The 18,469-nt window shown below is 45.3% G+C and overlaps 1 protein-coding gene across 1 annotated transcript in view; it reads left to right on the forward strand.

The window, feature by feature from the left end:
• The window catches only part of LOC112237601 (unconventional myosin-XVI-like), a 277,352-nt gene that overhangs the window by 129,000 nt on the left and 129,883 nt on the right, over positions 1–18,469 (forward strand). Inside the window, 4 exon segments of the mRNA XM_042319826.1 lie at positions 3,337–3,464; positions 6,606–6,711; positions 10,230–10,347; positions 12,530–12,677. Of these exon segments, the coding sequence (XP_042175760.1) occupies positions 3,337–3,464; positions 6,606–6,711; positions 10,230–10,347; positions 12,530–12,677 (500 nt within the window).

The following is an 18,469-nucleotide window of genomic DNA, read 5'->3' on the forward strand; positions in this document are numbered from 1 at the left end:
TGAGATATAAAAAACATCTTTCTATCATTGAATTTGCACTTTGGAATAAGAGCGAGATGCTTACAGCCATCCGCCATCCCTGTCCACAAAGACAGAGCAAAACCTACTTTAACGTAACAGTGCTCACTGTAGCCTCTAGTGGACAGGTTTTATGTCACATGGATGTTAACACATCCTGCCTGCCTTGCCACACTCTCCACCTGAGAGAGTGAGAGGGATATATGTCACAACATGTGTGAAACACTGTTAACCGGCTGTCACCCGCTGACATCTGTCACTCTACCCCAAAAACAACCTCCATCCTCTCTTCCCCTCCAACCCCAGTGCCCACGGTGCCCACTCATATCTGCTAGGTGATGGGGCAGAAGTTTGGGGTTGTTTGAGGCTGGCTTGGTAAAGGAACCAGCGGCCGGGTTTGGTACTGTGGCAAGGCCTAGGCAGGGTAGTGAGGTATTTGAAGCTGGGTTTGGTACTGTGGCAAGGCCTAGGCAGGGTAGTGAGGTATTTGATGCTGGGTTTGGTACTGTGGCAAGGCCTAGGCAGGGTAGTGAGGTATTTGAAGCTGGGTTTGGTACTGTGGCAAGGCCTAGGCAGGGTAGTGAGGTATTTGATGCTGGGTTTGGTACTGTGGCAAGGCCTAGGCAGGGTAGTGAGGTATTTGAAGCTGGGTTTGGGGGGTTATGCTGGACTGGTGAATGTTTTTTTTTATTATGGGTTGGGTTTTGGGGGGTTGGACTGATTAATGTTTTTTTTATGGGTTGGGTTTTGGCGGGGGTTGCTGGACTGGTGAATGTTTTTAATATGAGTTGGGTTTTGGGGTGATGGGGGATAGTTCATGTATTGCTTGTGGGCATTGGATGTAGTGTTTGATGTGGCTCAGGCTTGTACAGGAGTGGACAGAAGCCATGCTGTTCTGAACATGATTAGTGCCACAGAAATCCTTGAAACACACGACACTAGGTGTGAGGCAGGATTTAATATCCTTTTTTGTAAGGTGTGTGTGTTATGTAAGAATGGGCTTGAACACTATGCTCTCTAAATTCTTCTGTTCTCTCTTTAATCCCTCTTTCTTTCTCTCTCTGACTCCCTCTCTCTGACTCTCTCTGACTCTCTCTCTCTGGCTCTCCCTCTCTGACTCTCTCCGTTACTCTCTCTCATGTCTTGAGAGCCATGTCTGCCTACGGCGGCCTTTCTCAATAGCAAGGCTATGCTCACTGAGTCTGTACATAGTCAAAGCTTTCCTTAATTTTGGGTCAGTCACAGTGGTCAGGTATTCTGCCACTGTGTACTCTCTGTTTAGGGCCAAATAGCATTCTAGTTTGCCTTGTTTTTTTGTTAATTCTTTCCAATGTGTCAAGTAATTATCTTTTTGTTTTCTCATGATTTGGTTGGATTTAATTGTGTTGCTGTCTTGGGGCTCTGTGGGGTGTGTTTGTTTTGTGAACAGAGCCCCAGGACCAGCTTGCTTAGGGGACTCTTCTCCAGGTTCATCTCTCTGTAGGCGATGGCTTTGTTATGGAGGGTTTGGGAATCGCTTCCTTTTTGGTGGTTGTAGAATTTAACGTCTCTTTCCTGGATTTTGATCATTAATGGGTATCGGCCTAATTCTGCTCTGCATACATTATTTGGTGTTCTACATTGTACACTGAGGATATTTTTGCAGAATTCTGCATGCAGTGTCAAGACTCAATTTGGTGTTTGTCCCATTTTGTAAAATATTGGTTGGTGAGCGGACCCCAGACCTCACAACCATAAAGGGCAATGGGCTCTATGACTGATTCAAGTATTTTTTGCCAGATCCTAATTTGTATGTTGAATTTATGTTCCTTTTGATGGCATAGAATTCCCTTCTTGCCTTGTCTCTCAGATCGTTCACAGCTTTGTGGAAGTTACCTGTGGCGCTGATGTTTCAGGCCGAGGTATGTATTGTTTTTTGTGTGCTCTAGGGCAATGGTGTGTAGATGGAATTTGTATTTGTGGTCTTGGCGACTGAACCTTTTTTGGAACACCATTATTTTGGTATTACTGAGATTTACTGTCAGGGCCCAGGTCTGGCAGAATCTGTGCAGAAGATCTAGGTGCTGCTGTAGGCCCTTCTTGGTTTGTGACAGAAGCACCAGATCATCAGCAAACAGTAGACATTTGACTTCAGATTCTCGTAGGGTGAGGCCGGGTGCTGCAGACTTTTCTAGTGCCCTTGCCAATTCGTTGATATATATGCTGAAGAGGGTGGGGCTTAAGCTGCATCCCTGTCTAACCCCACGACCCTGTGTGAAGAAATGTGTTTTTTGCCAATTTTAACCACACACTTGTTGTTTGTGTACATGCATTTTATAATGTCGTATGTTTTACTCCCAACACCACTTTCCATCAATTTGTATAGCAGACCCTCATGCCAAATTGAAATCAACTTTTTGAAATCAACAAAGCATGAGAAGACTTTGCCTTTGTTTTGGTTTGTTTGGTTGTCAATTAGGGTGTACAGGGTGAATACATGATCTGTTGTACGGTAATTTGGTTAAAAGCCCATTTGACATTTGCTCAGTACATTGTTTTCATTGAGGAAATGTATGAGTCTGCTGTTAATGATAATGCAGAGGATTTTCCCAAGGTTGCTCTTGACACGTATTCCACGGTAGTTATTGGGGTCATCTGTCTCCACTTTTGTGGATTGGGGTGATCAGTCCTTGGTTCCAAATATTGGGGAAGATGCCAGAGCTAAGGATGATGTTAAAGAGTTTTAGAATAGCCAATTGGAATTTGTTGTCTGTATATTTGATAATTTCATTGAGGATACCATCAACACCACAGGCCTTTTTGGGTTGGAGGGTTTTTATTTTGTCCTGTAACTCGTTCAAGGTAATTGGAGAATCCAGTGGGTTCTGGTAGTCTTTAATAGTTGATTCTAAGATTTGTATTTGATCATGTATATGTTTTTGCTCTTTATTCTTTGTTATAGAGCCAAAAATATTGGAGAAGTGGTTTACCCATACATCTCCATTTTGGATAGATAATTTTTCGTGTTGTTGTTTGTTTAGTGTTTTCCAATTTTCCCAGAAGTGGTTAGAGTCTATGGAGACTTCTTCAATTACATTGAGCTGATTTCTGACGTGCTGTTCCTTCTTTTTCCATAGTGTATTTCTGTATTGTTTTAGTGATTCACCATGTGTTCTCTTTCTCTCTGTCTATACCTCTCTCTCTCACTCTCTATCTCTCTCTCCCTCTCTCTGTCTATACCCCTCCCTCCCTCCCTCCCTCCCTCCCTCCCTCCCTCCCTCCCTCCCTCCTTCCCTCCCTCCCTCCCTCTTTCTCTCTGTCTATACCTCTCTCTATCAGGTGAGTCAGTTGTATCTGAGTTCTTCAGGGCGTTTGTGCTCCTCTCTGCCTCCTCACATCTTCTCCTCAGCAGAGAGGGCCTACCACATGATGCTGCAGGAGCGACGCCCACAATGCTTCATCCTCAGGTAAACTCATATATTCAAATGCATGCACATGTGCAAACCTGCACACAATCACTAAACAAGTGCCAGTATCACCTCTGTGAGAAAGCATTAGTATTTCATTCAGATCATTACCTCCAATCAGTTAAAGATTTAGAGTCAGTTAATGATTGAGAGTCAGTTAATGATTTAGAGTAGGTGAATGGTGAAGTAAGGGCCACTGCCCAATTTGTCACCCCAAACCCACCCCGGCAGGTCAGTTAAGTGCTTCCAGAGAGATTAATGTTTCTGGGAGCTTTGGCGCAGCCTGCTCTTTTCTTTGTCCCTGACTGGACGGAGGCAGCTTCCTGATTGCAATTAAATCCCGTTCCGGCTCTCCATCGCCGTTCCCGCTGAGTCACAGTGGATCTGGTAGTGAGTTAATGCACTTCAGCCGCCAGCTATCCATTACACACACACACACACACACACACACACACACACACACACACACACACACACACACACACACACACACACACACACACACACATACACACCTCATATACACACCTCATATACAGTCTCCATACTCCACTGAGCTGGAAGCAGTCAAAATGTTAGGTCCCTCAAGGTCAGGGTATAAACACACACACACACACACACACACACACACACACACACCTCATATACAGTCTCCATACTCCACTGAGCTGGAAGCAGTCAAAATGTTAGGTCCCTCAAGGTCAGGGTATAAACACACACACACATACACCACACACACACACACACACACACACACACACACACACACACACACACACACACACACACACACACACACACACACACACAAATAAAGCCATGTAAATAAAAGAGGGGTAAACGACTCTGGACTTCAAACTCTCAGCGCCGTCATTAGTAGGAGAACTAAATGATGCACACACACACACACACTCAAAAACACACACACAGCGCCGTCATTAGTAGGAGAACTAAATGATGCACACACACACACACTCAAAGACACACACACAGCGCCGTCATTAGTAGGAGAACTAAATGATGCACACACACACACTGTGCCGTCATTAGTAGGAGAACTAAATGATGCACACACACACACTGTGCCGTCATTAGTAGGAGAACTAAATGATGCACACACACACACACACACACACATACACACCTCATATACACACATCATATACAGTCTCCATACTCCACTGAGCTGGAAGCAGTCAAAATGTTAGGTCCCTCAAGGTCAGGGTATAAACACACACACACACATACACACACACACACACACACACACACACACACACACACACACACACACACACACACACACACACACACACAGTAAAGCCATGTAAATAAAAGAGGGGTAAACGACTCTGGACTACAAACTCTCAGCGCCGTCATTAGTAGGAGAACTAAATGATGCACACACACACACTCAAAGACACACACACAGCGCCGTCATTAGTAGGAGAACTAAATGATGCACACACACACACACACTCAAAGACACACACACAGCGCCGTCATTAGAAGGAGAACTAAATGATGCACACACACACACACTGTGCCGTCATTAGTAGGAGAACTAAATGATGCACACACACACTGTGCCGTCAGTAGTAGGAGAACTAAATGATGCACACACACACACTGTGCCGTCATTAGTGGGAGAACTAAATGATGCACACACACACACTCAAAGTCACACACACAGCGCCGTCATTAGTAGGAGAACTAAATGATGCACACACACTCAAAGTCACACACACAGCGCCGTCATTAGTAGGAGATCTAAATGATGCACACACACACACACAAAGTCACACACACAGCGCCGTCATTAGTAGGAGAACTAAATGATGCACACACACACACACTCAAACTCACACACACAGCGCCGTCATTAGTGGGGGCTTAAATGACCTTCGTAAGCCATCTGCTAAGTGATACATAGCTGGTCTCTGCTCTCTGTGCGTTTGTGTGTATTTGTGTCCATGTTCTGTAGTTAGACAGGCCTTACAGTCAACCTAACTGTTAGTTCAAGTCCCCCATGGAGCAGAGTAGTGTACTTCACCACAGTCCACCTAACCTGAATGACCTCAGTGAGATGCCCAGTGGATGGATCCACCTAACCTGAATGACCTCAGTGAGATGCCCAGTGGATGGATCCACCTAACCTGAATGACCACAGTGAGATGCCCAGTGGATGGATCAACCTAACCTGAATGACCACAGTGAGATGCCCAGTGGATGGATCCACCTAACCTGAATGACCACAGTGAGATGCCCAGTGGATGGATCCACCTAACCTGAATGACCACAGTGAGATGCACAGTGGACAGATCAACCTAACCTGAATGACCACAGTGAGATGCCCAGTGGACAGATCAACCTAACCTGAATGACCACAGTGAGATGCCCAGTCGACAGATCAACCTAACCTGAATGACCACAGTGAGATGCCCAGTGGACAGATCAACCTAACCTGAATGACCACAGTGAGATGCCCAGTGGATGGATCCACCTAACCTGAATGACCACAGTGAGATGCCCAGTGGATGGATCCACCTAACCTGAATGACCACAGTGAGATGCCCAGTGGATGGATGCCTGAATAGAAACTAAATGATGAGTACATATGACCATTAGCTTCAGTTGCCATCTCCATAAACCCAAATAAACGTCCGTAGGTCCATCACTAGAAGAAATACAGAACATGTCTAACAAAATGTTGCTAAAAAGTCACAGAGCACCCCCATTATAGCCATAGGCTGTGTTGTTATGATCGTGTCCACTTGCTAATTAACACCATTGTAATGGCTAGCTGCAGGGTTCTGAACGGAGAAGTGAATGGAAACGAGGGATGAAAAAGAGAAGGGATAGCCCAGAGGAGTGATGTCAGGTGGGTGGAAGAGTGAGATGGAGGTGACAGATGTAGCCTACACCCTGATGACTCACTCCACTGCACACATCCATTCATCTGAGACCAGGAACAATGTGGAAACACCCATGGACACAGTCACATACACAGATATTCACACCATTGCATGGACACAGTCACATACACAGATATTCACACCATTGCATGGACACAAACAGACACACACAAATCTATTTTTATTTTCTCTCTGTGTGTGTCTCTCTATCTCTCTCTCTCTACAGTGGGGAGAGTGGTTCTGGGAAGACGGAGGCCTGTAAACACATAGTGAGACACCTGGCAGTGAGGTCCAACCCCAAAGGCTTCTCTCTTGAGCCCAGGATGAAGCACGTGAGTCTGGGTTACTCCACACAGACTGAGCACCTGGCCCTGGTTGTGCTAAAACGATTCATCCTCTTGGAGGACAATGGAAGTTGAATAGAAAATGTTCACTGATGAAGGCTTCAATGCTGAGATGCAGGTTTTTATAATAAAAAGCCATTTTCCATTGAACTTCTATTGTCTTCCAAGAGTGGCTGAATGTCTCTCACACTTCCAGTATGTGCTTTCTTTCATACACCTTGGTTGGACTGTGATAGCGACTGACCTTTGTTCTCTTTATCACCAGACACACACAATACCAGAGAGGGTAGACAGGCAGGCAGACAGACAGGCAGTCTGTCTGTTACAGAGTCCCTGTGGTGTAGCGTTTCGTTCACGGACCAAATGGTCTGTGTTAGGGCAGTGGTCTGTACATGAAACCCCTAGGTTGTTACAGGTTCTTTCATTTCCTTGATCGCCATCACTGGGTTCTGTATGATCACCCATTGTGTTTGTAATTGGCCCATATGGAGAGAGCATCTAAATGCCACCGGCCAAGTATTCAGTCTGAAAGGGTTCTGTGGAAAGTGTACTGGGCGTCAGGTAGCCTAGTGGTAGAGCATTGGGCCAGTAACCGAAAGGTCGCTGGTTTGAGAAATCAGTTTGTGTGCCCTTTAACAAGCCACTTAACCCTAATTTGCTCCAGCGGAGCTGTACTACTATGGCTGACCCTGTAAAACAGCACATAGAGGAGTACAATGGGCAGGAAATGACCATAGCAACCATTATATGAGCAGCCGTTATGAACAGGACATTGTTTGAGAATGTTTTATACTCAGTGATCAATTGCAATGATAGAGCATTATACCAGTCTGTGTGGAAGCATCGGATTAAAAGAGCACTTTAGCAAGACGAAGGACCTCTGTTATTGCATTCAACCTTACACTGACATATTGTCAGAAACCTCAAGGTTTTATGTAACATTGTTCCCTAGCGTGCGTGGGAATCTTTATTGCAGTGAATGTTTGAAGGGGTACACTTTCCCACTATTTGAAAATCCTAGCAAAAGTGCCTATTATAAACAATGACACTGTTTCATTGGACTATCTGTGATGACTTTAACATAAAAAGCTTCATTGTTTAACAGGGAAGATAGAAAAGCTGTTGCTTGTCCATAGTGGAGCTGTATGTACGCAGAAAAAGTCATGGTTTGGTGGTAGATAATATATCTGGGTCAACTCTTACTCAGAGAGTACAGAGGGACAATGTCTGACACTCAGTCAGTCGGGCTATATCGCCCTCTGGTGGTGAGAAGTGCTATTGTGACAGTCAGTATTTCACACTCATGCACTCGCTTCAGTGGACTTCAATGAACCTAACGAGTACAAAAAATTCACATTAATTCGATTGTGCGTCTATGAACCTGCCATCACTAACGCATGTATTGCTGCATACTAATGATGTAAAAGACTATTGTAGCTGGAAACTGCTGATTTTTATGGAATATCTACATAGAATAAATCAAATCAAATAAATAAAAAATGGGAGTACAGAAGCCCATTATCAGCAACCATCGCTCCTGTGTTCCAATGACACGTTGTGTTAGCTAATCCAAGTTTATCATTTTAAAAGGCTAATTGATCATTAGAAAACCCTTTTGCAATTATGTTAGCACAGCTGAAGACGGTAGTTCTGATTAGAGAAGCAATAAAACTGGCCTTATTTAGACTAGTTGAGTGTCTGGAGCATCAGCATTTGTGGATTCGATTACAGGCTCAAAATATCCAGAAACAAAGACCTTTCTTCTGAAACTCTTCAGTCTATTCTTATTCTGAGAAATGAAGGTTATTCCATGCGAAAAATTGCCAAGAAACTGAAGATCTCATACAACGCTGTGTACTACTCCCTTCACAGAACAGCGCAAACTGTCTCTAACCAGAATAGAAAGAGGAGTGGGAGGCCCCAATGCAGAACTGAGCAAGACGATAGGTACATTAGAGTGTCTAGTTTGAGAAACAGACACTGCACAAGTCCTCAACTGGAAGCTTCATTGAATAGTACCCGCAAAACACCAGTCTCAACGTCAACAGTGAAGAGGCGACTCCGGGATGCAGGCCTTCTAGGAAAAGCCATATCTCAGACTGGCCAATACAAATAAAATATTAAGATGGGCAAAAGAACACAGAGGAGCTCTGTCTAGAAGGCCAGCATCCCGGAGTTGCCTCCTCACTGTTGATGTTGAGACTGGTATTTTGCGGGTACAATTTTATGAAGCTGCCCATTTTGAGCCTGTAATCGAACCCACAAATGCTCAGATACTCAACTAGTCTAAAGAAGGCCAATTTTATTGCTTATTTAATCAGGACAACAGTTTTCAGCTGTGCTAACATATATGCATCTCTTGGTCACAGATATATATTTTTTAAAAGAGAGTGTGAATCAGAAAACCAGTCAGTATCTGGTGTGACCACCATTTTCCTCATTCAAACACATCTCCTTCACATAGAGGCTGTTGATTGTTAGCCTGTGGAATGTTGTCCCACTTCTCTTTAATGGCTTTGTGAAGTTGCTGGATATTCACGGGAACTTGAACACGCTGTTGTAAACGTCAATCCAGAGCATCCCAAACATGCTCAATGAGTGACATGTCTGGTGAGTATACAGGCCATGGAAGAAATGGGACATGTTCAGCTTCCAGGAATTGTGTACAGATCCTTGCAACATGGGACTGTGCATTATCATGCTGAAACATGAGGTCATGGCGGCGGTTGAATGGCACGACGATGGGCCTCAGGATCTCATCACGGTATCTCTGTGCATTCAAATTGCTGTCGATAAAATGCTATTGTGTTCATTCGTATCTTATATCTGCCCATACCATAATCCCACCGCCACCGTGGGGCAGTCTGTTCACAACATAGCCATCCTGCTTGCCCACACTCTGCCATACACGTGATCTGCTGCTGTGAGGCTGGTTGGACAACCTGTCAAATTCTCTTAAACGACATTAGAAGCAGCTTATGGAAGAGAAATGAACATTCAATTCTCTGGCAAAAGCTTTGGTGGACATTCATGCAGTCAGCATGCCAATTGCACTCTCCCTCAAAACTTGAGACATCTGTGGCATTGTGTTGTGTGACAAAACTGCACATTATATAGTGGCCTTGTATTTTACCCAGCACAAGGTGCACCTGTGTAATGATCAGCTTCTTGATTTGCTACTCTTGTCAGGTGGATTGATTATTTTGGCAAAGGCTCACTAACAGGGATATAAGCACATTTGTGAACAAAATCTGAGAGAAATAAACTTTCTGTACGGATGGAACATTTCTGGGGTCTTTTATTTCAGCTTATGAAATGTGGGACCAACACTTTACATGTTGCATTGATATTTCTGTTCAGTGTATATACTGTATATTTAGTCCAGAAAGGAACAGTGTCTATATGGGTAGTTGTATGGTACAGTATATTATTATTCATTGTATTATTATTATTATTATGGTGTGATTTCAGTGCCAATAGAAATTGTATGTTGTGGTGGCTTGTAGGTGAACTGTATCCTGGAGGCATTTGGTCATGCCAGTACTCCTGTGAATGACAACTCCAGTCGCTTCATCAAACTCCTCAGCCTGCAGTACTGTGACAAGAGAAGGACACTACTCAGAGGTACACATACACACAACTGCAGCTTTACCCAGGGGGCAGTGCTATAACTAACAAAGGGGTTTACGAACTACACCACTCAGTGTTTACTCAGATGGATAATATCCTGGCAGTATTGAAAGGAAGTTTGATGTATGGCCAGCAGGTGGGAGTATAACTCTATGAATAAGCCTGTCGACGTTTAATGTCTGTCATCCCCTTTGAACCACATTGAGGTAGATATATTTACTCATACGTAATGGCTGTGTATGAAAGCTGCATTTTAATTAAGGTCACTCAAGTTTTTTGTTTGAATAATTTGGTCTGTGGTCTGTGTTTAAGAATCTTGAGTACACATTGGATAATTCTCGTAGCGTAGGTTTATATACAGTATAATCACAAAAGTGAGTATACCCCTCACATTTTCGTAAATATTTGAGTATATCTTTTCATGTGACAACACTGAAGAAATGACACTTTGCTACAATGTAAAGTAGTGAGTGTACAGCTTGTATAACAGTGTAAATTTGCTGTCCCCTCAAAATAACTCAACACACAGCCATTAATGTCTAAACCGCTGGCAACAAAAGTGAGTACACCCCGAAGTGTCAATATTTTGTGTGGCCACCATCATTTTCTAGCACTGCCTTAACCCTCTTGGGCATGGAGTTCACCAGAGCTTCACAGGTTGCCACAGGAGTTCTCTTCCACTCCTCCATGACGACATCACGGAGCTGGTGGATGTTAGAGACCTTGCACTCCTCCACCTTCCGTTTGAGGATGCCCCACAGATGCTCAATAGGGTTTAGGTCTGGAGACATGCTTGGCCAGTCCATCACCTTTACCCTCAGCTTCTTTAGCAAGGCAGTGTTGGTCTTGGAGGTGTGTTTGGGGTCTTTATCATGTTGGAATACTGCCCGGCGGCCCAGTCTCCGAAGGGAGAGGATCATGCTCTGCATTAATTGTTCCCTCAATGAACTGTAGCTCCCCAGTGCCGGCAGCACTCATGCAGCCCCAGACTATGACACTCCCACCACCATGCTTGACTGTAGGCAAGACACACTTGTCTTTGTACTCCTCACCTGGTTGCTGCCACACACGCTTGTCTTTGTACTCCTCACCTGGTTGCTGCCACACACGCTTGACACCATCTGAACCAAATAAGTTTATCTTGGTCTCAACAGATCGCAGGACATGGTTCCAGTAATCCATGTCCTTAGTCTGCTTGTCCAGCAAACTTTTTGCGGGCTTTCTTGTGCATCATCTTTAGAAGAGGCTTCCTTCTGGGACGACAACCATGCAAAACAATTTGATGCAGTGTACGGTGTATGGTCTGAGCACTGACAGGCTGACCCCCCACCCCTTCAACCTCCGCAGCAATGCTGGCAGCACTCATACATCTATTTCCCAAAGACAACCTCTGGATATGACGCTGAGCACGTGCACTCAACTTCTTTGGTCGACCATGGCGAGGCCTGTTCTGAGTGGAACCTGTCCAGTTAAACTGCTGTATGGTCTTGGCCACCGTGCTGCAGCTCAGTTTCAGGGTCTTGGCAATCTTCTTATAGCCCAGGCCATCTTTATGTAGGGCAACAATAATTTTTTCAGCTCCTCAGAGAGTTCTTTGCCATGAGGTGCCATGTTGAACTTCCAGTGACCAGTCAGTATGAGGGAGTGTGAGAGTGATGACACCAAATTTAACACACCTGCTCCCCATTCACACCTGAGACCTTGTAACACTAACGAGTCACATGACCCATGACACATGACTCATTTTCCCACATGGAGGGAAAATGGCTAATTGGGCCCAATTTGGACATTTTCACTTAGGGGTGTACTCACTTTTGTTGCCAGCGGTTTAGACATTAATGGCTGTGTGTCGAGTTATTTTGAGGGGACAGCATATTTACACTGTTATACAAGCTGTACACTCACTACTTTACATTGTAGCAAAGTGTCATTTCTTCAGTGTTGTCACATGAAAAGATATACTCAAATATTTACAAAAATGTGAGGTGTGTACTCACGTTTGTGATATACTGTAGGTCTTTATATACTGTACATTAGGTGAGCGTGTGCCTAATGCTGGTTACTAATGCTGTGTGTGTGTGTGTGTGTGTGTGTGTGTGTGTGTGTGTGTGTGTGTGTGTGTGTGTGTGTGTGTGTGTGTGTGTGTGTGTGTGTGTGTGTGTGTGTGTTTTTTTAGCGAGGATATACACGTACATGCTAGAGAAGTCACGGGTGGTCCACCTGCCTAGTCAGCAACACAACTTCAACATCTTCTACCTGATGGCTGAAGGCTTGTCGCCTGAGGAGAAGTGTGCCCTGTACCTCAATAACATCCTAGCTCACAGGTCTGTACCTCAATAACATCCTAGCTCACAGGTCTGTACCTCAATAACGTCCTAGCTCACAGGTCTGTACCTCAACAACGTCCTAGCTCACAGGTCTGTACCCCAACAACGTCCTAGCTCACAGGTCTGTACCGTAACAACGTCCCTAGCTCACAGGTCTGTACCTCAACAACGTCCTAGCTCACAGGTCTGTACCTCAACAACGTCCTAGCTCACAGGTCTGTACTTCAACAACGTCCTAGCTCACAGGTCTGTACCTCAATAACGTCCTAGCTCACAGGTCTGTACCTCAATAACGTCCTAGCTCACAGGTCTGTACCTCAACAACGTCCTAGCTCACAGGTCTGTACCTCAACAACGTCCCTAGCTCACAGGTCTGTACCCCAACAACGTCCTAGCTCACAGGTCTGTACCGTAACAACGTCCTAGCTCACAGGTCTGTACCTCAACAACGTCCTAGCTCACAGGTCTGTACCCCAACAACGTCCTAGCTCACAGGTCTGTACCTCAACAACGTCCCTAGCTCACAGGTCTGTACCGTCAACAACGTCCTAGCTCACAGGTCTGTACCGTAACAACGTCCTAGCTCACAGGTCTGTACCGTAACAACGTCCTAGCTCACAGGTCTGTACCTCAACAACGTCCTAGCTCACAGGTCTGTACCTCAACAACGTCCTAGCTCACAGGTCTGTACCTCAACAACGTCCTAGCTCACAGGTCTGTACCGTAACAACGTCCTAGCTCACAGGTCTGTACCTCAACAACGTCCTAGCTCACAGGTCTGTACCGTCAACAACGTCCTAGCTCACAGGTCTGTACCGTAACAACGTTCTAGCTCACAGGTCTGTACCTCAACAACGTCCTAGCTCACAGGTCTGTACCTCAACAACGTCCTAGCTCACAGGTCTGTACCTCAACAACGTCCTAGCTCACAGGTCTGTACCGTAACAACGTCCTAGCTCACAGGTCTGTACTTCAACAACGTCCTAGCTCACAGGTCTGTACCTCAACAACATCCTAGCTCACAGGTCTGTACCTCAACAACGTCCTAGCTCACAGGTCTGTACCGTAACAACGTCCTAGCTCACAGGTCTGTACCTCAACAACGTCCTAGCTCACAGGTCTGTACCGTAACAACGTTCTAGCTCACAGGTCTGTACCTCAACAACATCCTAGCTCACAGGTCTGTACCGTAACAACGTCCTAGCTCACAGGTCTGTACCTCAACAACATCCTAGCTCACAGGTCTGTACCTCAACAACATCCTAGCTCACAGGTAATAAGGCCAGGCAGGTTACAGTAATATAGGAAGATATCTAGATAAACACATCAACACCAGCCCTTCCTCTAGCTAACAGGTGACTGAGGGGGGTCCCATATCTCTGGGTTTCCACTGATAGTCCAGCCACAAAGTCAAAATGGGCTATATATTTTCAAAAATAATAATTTAAACAAAAAATTTGCTTTTTGGTCTTAATTTAAAGTTAGGGTAAGGCATAAGGTTAGAAGTGTGGTTAAGGTTATGGTTAAGGTTGGGTTTCAAATCACATTTTAAAGAAGATTGTAGAAATAGAAGGTGGATTATGACTTTGTAGCTGTGGTAAGTAGTGTGGTAATGCAGATTGACCACATTTCCTCTCTGAAATGAGTGTCTGTATTACACACACACACTCATGATTTAGATCCCCATGGGAGATACTACGTTCTACAAGCATGAGAGCGAGAGTTATCGAACATGAATAAGGTCAAAGTGTGTGTGTGCGTGTGCGTGTGCGTGTGTGTGTGTGTGTGTGTGTGTGTGTGTGTGTGTGTGTGTGTGTGTGTGTGTGTGTGTGTGATTGGTGTGTGTGTGAGAGAGAGAGACACGCACTCATGCGTACATTCAGGCGTGTGTAGTGCGTGTCAGTATTGCATAACCCCCTGGAAAGTCAGTCTAATATCCAGTGACCTGGATGGGCTGTTCTGGAGCCTGGTAAACACGCTACAGCCCCTGACTCAATGCTGAAAGTGCGTGATCAAAAGCCCTCCAACACGAGCCCTGGACCCTTCTGGACCCTCCTTTCTCCCCCTCCCCACCCCCAAGACATACCCCCAAGACATCCCACCAGAGGTCTCTTCACAGTCCCCAAGTCCAGAACAGACTTTTGTATTGTAGATATGTGGTAGTAGATTAGTGGCCTGAGGGCAAATTTAACATGTTGTGAAAAGTGTTATGTAATGTCACGTAATATTTTGAATTGTATATAACTGGCTTTATGTTGCGGGAGCCGAGGAAGAGTAGCTTCTGATTTGGGAGAAACTAACTAACTTAATAAATAAAAATACAAAACACCCTTCCTTTCTCTGGAGGAGATTTCTCTGACTGGTTCAAAGTCACTGCTTGAGAACACTGGCTAAACAACCATGCTTTATTAAATACATGCTCTAAAATGATGTGTATGTTTTGTTTTTGTTTGGATTGGATTGGCTGCAGATTCAAGTTCTCTGGACCTCTCTCCCAGACAGCTGAAGGTTCGAACCTCTCTCCCAGACAGCTGAAGGTCCGAACCTCTCTCCCAGACAGCTGAAGGTTTGAACCTCTCTCCCAGACAGCTGAAGGTCCGAACCTCTCTCCCAGACAGCTGAAGGTCTGAACCTCTCTCCCAGACAGCTGAGGGTCCGGACCTCTCTCCCAGATAGCTGAAGGTCCGAACCTCTCTCCCAGACAGCTGAAGGTCCGAACCTCTCTCCCAGACAGCTGAAGGTCCGAACCTCTCTCCCAGACAGCTGAAGGTCTGAACCTCTCTCCCAGACAGCTGAAGGTCCGAACCTCTCTCCCAGACAGCTGAAGGTGCGAACCTGTCTCCCAGACAGCTGAAGGTCTGAAGCTTCTACACATGTGCAGGATTCTGTACTTCACACACAGTCTCTGCTCTACAGAGAAAAGGCTGCTCTGATGAATGGTGCTCGTTTAATAAAGTTAGATCAAAGTGTGTGCAAGATCACATAATTATATAATTATAGAAGGACTATAATAGCATAGTATAATGTTAGTGTAAGACAAAAAACACCACCTGATTTCTAATGAGATTTTAGGCTGATTGCATCAATGGTCTCCTTTTTCGCTCACGCGGCAAAAATGTGCCACTAGGCAAAATACACTATACAAAAGTATGTGGATACCCCTTCAAATGAGTGGATTCAGCTATTTCAGCCAAACCTGTTGCTGACAGGTGTACAAAATTGAGCAAACAGCTATGCAATCTTCATAGACAAACATTGGCAGTAGAATTACCTTAAGGAAGGACTCAGTGACTTTCAACATGGCACCATCATAGGATGACACCTTTCCAACAAGTCAGTTTGTCAAATTTATGTCCTGCTATAGCTGCCCTGGTCAACTGTAAGTGCTGATTTTGTGAAGTGGAAACGTCTCGGAGCAACAATGGCTCAGCCACAAAGTGGTAGGCCACACAAGCCCACAGAACGGGACTGTCGAGTGCTGAAACTCTTAGCGCTTAAAAATGGCCTGTCCTCATTTGCAACACTCACTACCGAGTTCCAAACTGCCTCCGGAAGCAACGTCAGCACATAACTGTTCGTCGGGAGCTTCATGAAGCCTAAGATCACCATGAGCAATGCCAAGCATCGGCTGGAGTGGTGTGAAGTTCACCACTATTGGACTCTGGAGCAGTGGAAAAGTGTTCTCAGGAGTGATGAATCACGCTTCACCAGCTGGCAGTCCAACAGACAAATCTGGGTTTGGCGGATGCCAGGAGAACACTGCCTGCCCGAATGAATAGTGCCAACTGTAAAGTTTGGTGGAGGAGGAATAATGGTCTGGGGCTGTTTTTCATTGTTCGGGCTAGACCCCTTAGTTCTAATGAAGGGAAATCTTAACGCTACAGCATACAATGACATTCTAGACAATTCTGCCCTTTCCTGTTTCAGCATGACAATCCCCCTGTGCACAAAGCGAGGTCCACACAGAAACGGTTTGTCAGAGCCCTGACCTCAACCCCATCAAACACCTTTGGGATGAATTTGAATGCTGACTGTGAGCCAATCCCAACCACCCAACATCAGTGCACAACCTCACTAATGCTATTGGGGCTGAATGGAAGCAGGTCCTCGCAACAATGTTCCATCGTCTAGTGGAAATCCTTCCCAGAAGAGTGGAGGCTGTTTTAGCATCAAAGGGGGGGACAAACTCCATATTAATGCCCATGATTTTGCAATGAGATGTTTGACGAGCAGATGTCCACATACTTTGGCAATGTATGTGTTTTGATTGAAACAAAACACAGGTATGCTACAGTTTGTTCACACCATCTGCTCTACAATTTGCACACTGTACATCCTTCAAAACACCACTGTTGATCACTCTAATGGGCGGCATGCAGATGCTGCATGGATGTTTCACCGGTAAAACTGGATTCATTATATGTGACCATTTGCAGAATCATCCTAAAATCTCATAAGAATTGTTTATTTTTTGTTGTCTTACAGTAACATTATATTATGCTGTTATATTTGGTTCTGTTATGTAGAATACTGTCATTATGTCATCTCGTTTAACGTTATTAACGTTATTAAACAAGCAATATTTTCCGGCTGAGCAGCCGAACGAGTAGAGCAGCGACTGTGTGTGAAGTACAGAATCCTGCACATGTGTAGAAGCTTCAGACCTTCAGCTGTCTGGCAGAGAGGTTCAACCTTCAGCTGTCTGGGAGAGAGCTTCGGACCTTCAGCTGTCTGGCAGAGAGGTTCAACCTTCAGCTTTCTGGCAGAGAGCTTCGGATCTTCAGCTGTCTGGCAGAGAGGTTCGGACCTTCAGCTGTCTGGCAGAGAGGTTCAAACCTTCAGCTGTCTGGCAGAGAGGTTCAGACCTTCAGCTGTCTGGCAGAGAGCTTCAGACCTTCAGCTGTCTGGCAGAGAGCTTCAAACCTTCAGCTGTCTGGCAGAGAGGTTCGAACCTTCAGCTGTCTGGCAGAGAGCTTCGGTCCTTCAGCTGTCTGGCAGAGAGGTTCGGACCTTCAGCTGTCTGGCAGAGAGGTTCGGACCTTCAGCTGTCTGGCAGAGAGGTTCAAACCTTCAGCTGTCTGGCAGAGAGGTTCAGACCTTCAGCTGTCTGGCAGAGAGGTTCGCACCTTCAGCTGTCTGGCAGAGAGGTTCACCTTCAGCTGTCTGGCAGAGAGGTTCGCACCTTCAGCTGTCTGGCAGAGAGGTTTGCACCTTCAGCTGTCTGGCAGAGAGGTTCGCACCTTCAGCTGTCTGGCAGAGAGGTTCGCACCTTCAGCTGTCTGGCAGAGAGGTTCACCTTCAGCTGTCTGGCAGAGAGGTTCACCTTCAGCTGTCTGGCAGAGAGGTTCACCTTCAGCTGTCTGGCAGAGAGGTCCAGAGAACTTCAATCTGCAGCCACTGCCTTTTTTGTATCAGTTCCATAATATGTCTGTAGTCCCTCATCGATACAGTGCAGTATGTTTATAATGTGCAAACTCTCTCCTCTCTCTCTCTATGTGTAGTTATCTGAGTGTTTTCTCTGTACGGTAGTTTAGAATGTCTTTAGTGTAGAGCATGATAAGTGGATCTGTCTAGTGTCTGTCTCCCTAGATTCCTGACTGCTGGTTTTCTCTGCACTGTACTGTGCTGCATCAGTCTGTAGAACATGATAATTGTCCCTCACTTGTTTTTGTCTGTGTCTTTCTAGGTACCTGAGTGCAGGTTTTCTCTGTGCTGTAGTTTATCATCTGTAGTATATGTTGACTGTCTCTCTGTGTGTCTGTCTCTCTGTGTGTCTGTCTCTCTGTGTG

Source organism: Oncorhynchus tshawytscha, linkage group LG03 (genome assembly GCF_018296145.1).
Source record: "Oncorhynchus tshawytscha isolate Ot180627B linkage group LG03, Otsh_v2.0, whole genome shotgun sequence".
NCBI lineage: Eukaryota > Metazoa > Chordata > Actinopteri > Salmoniformes > Salmonidae > Oncorhynchus > Oncorhynchus tshawytscha.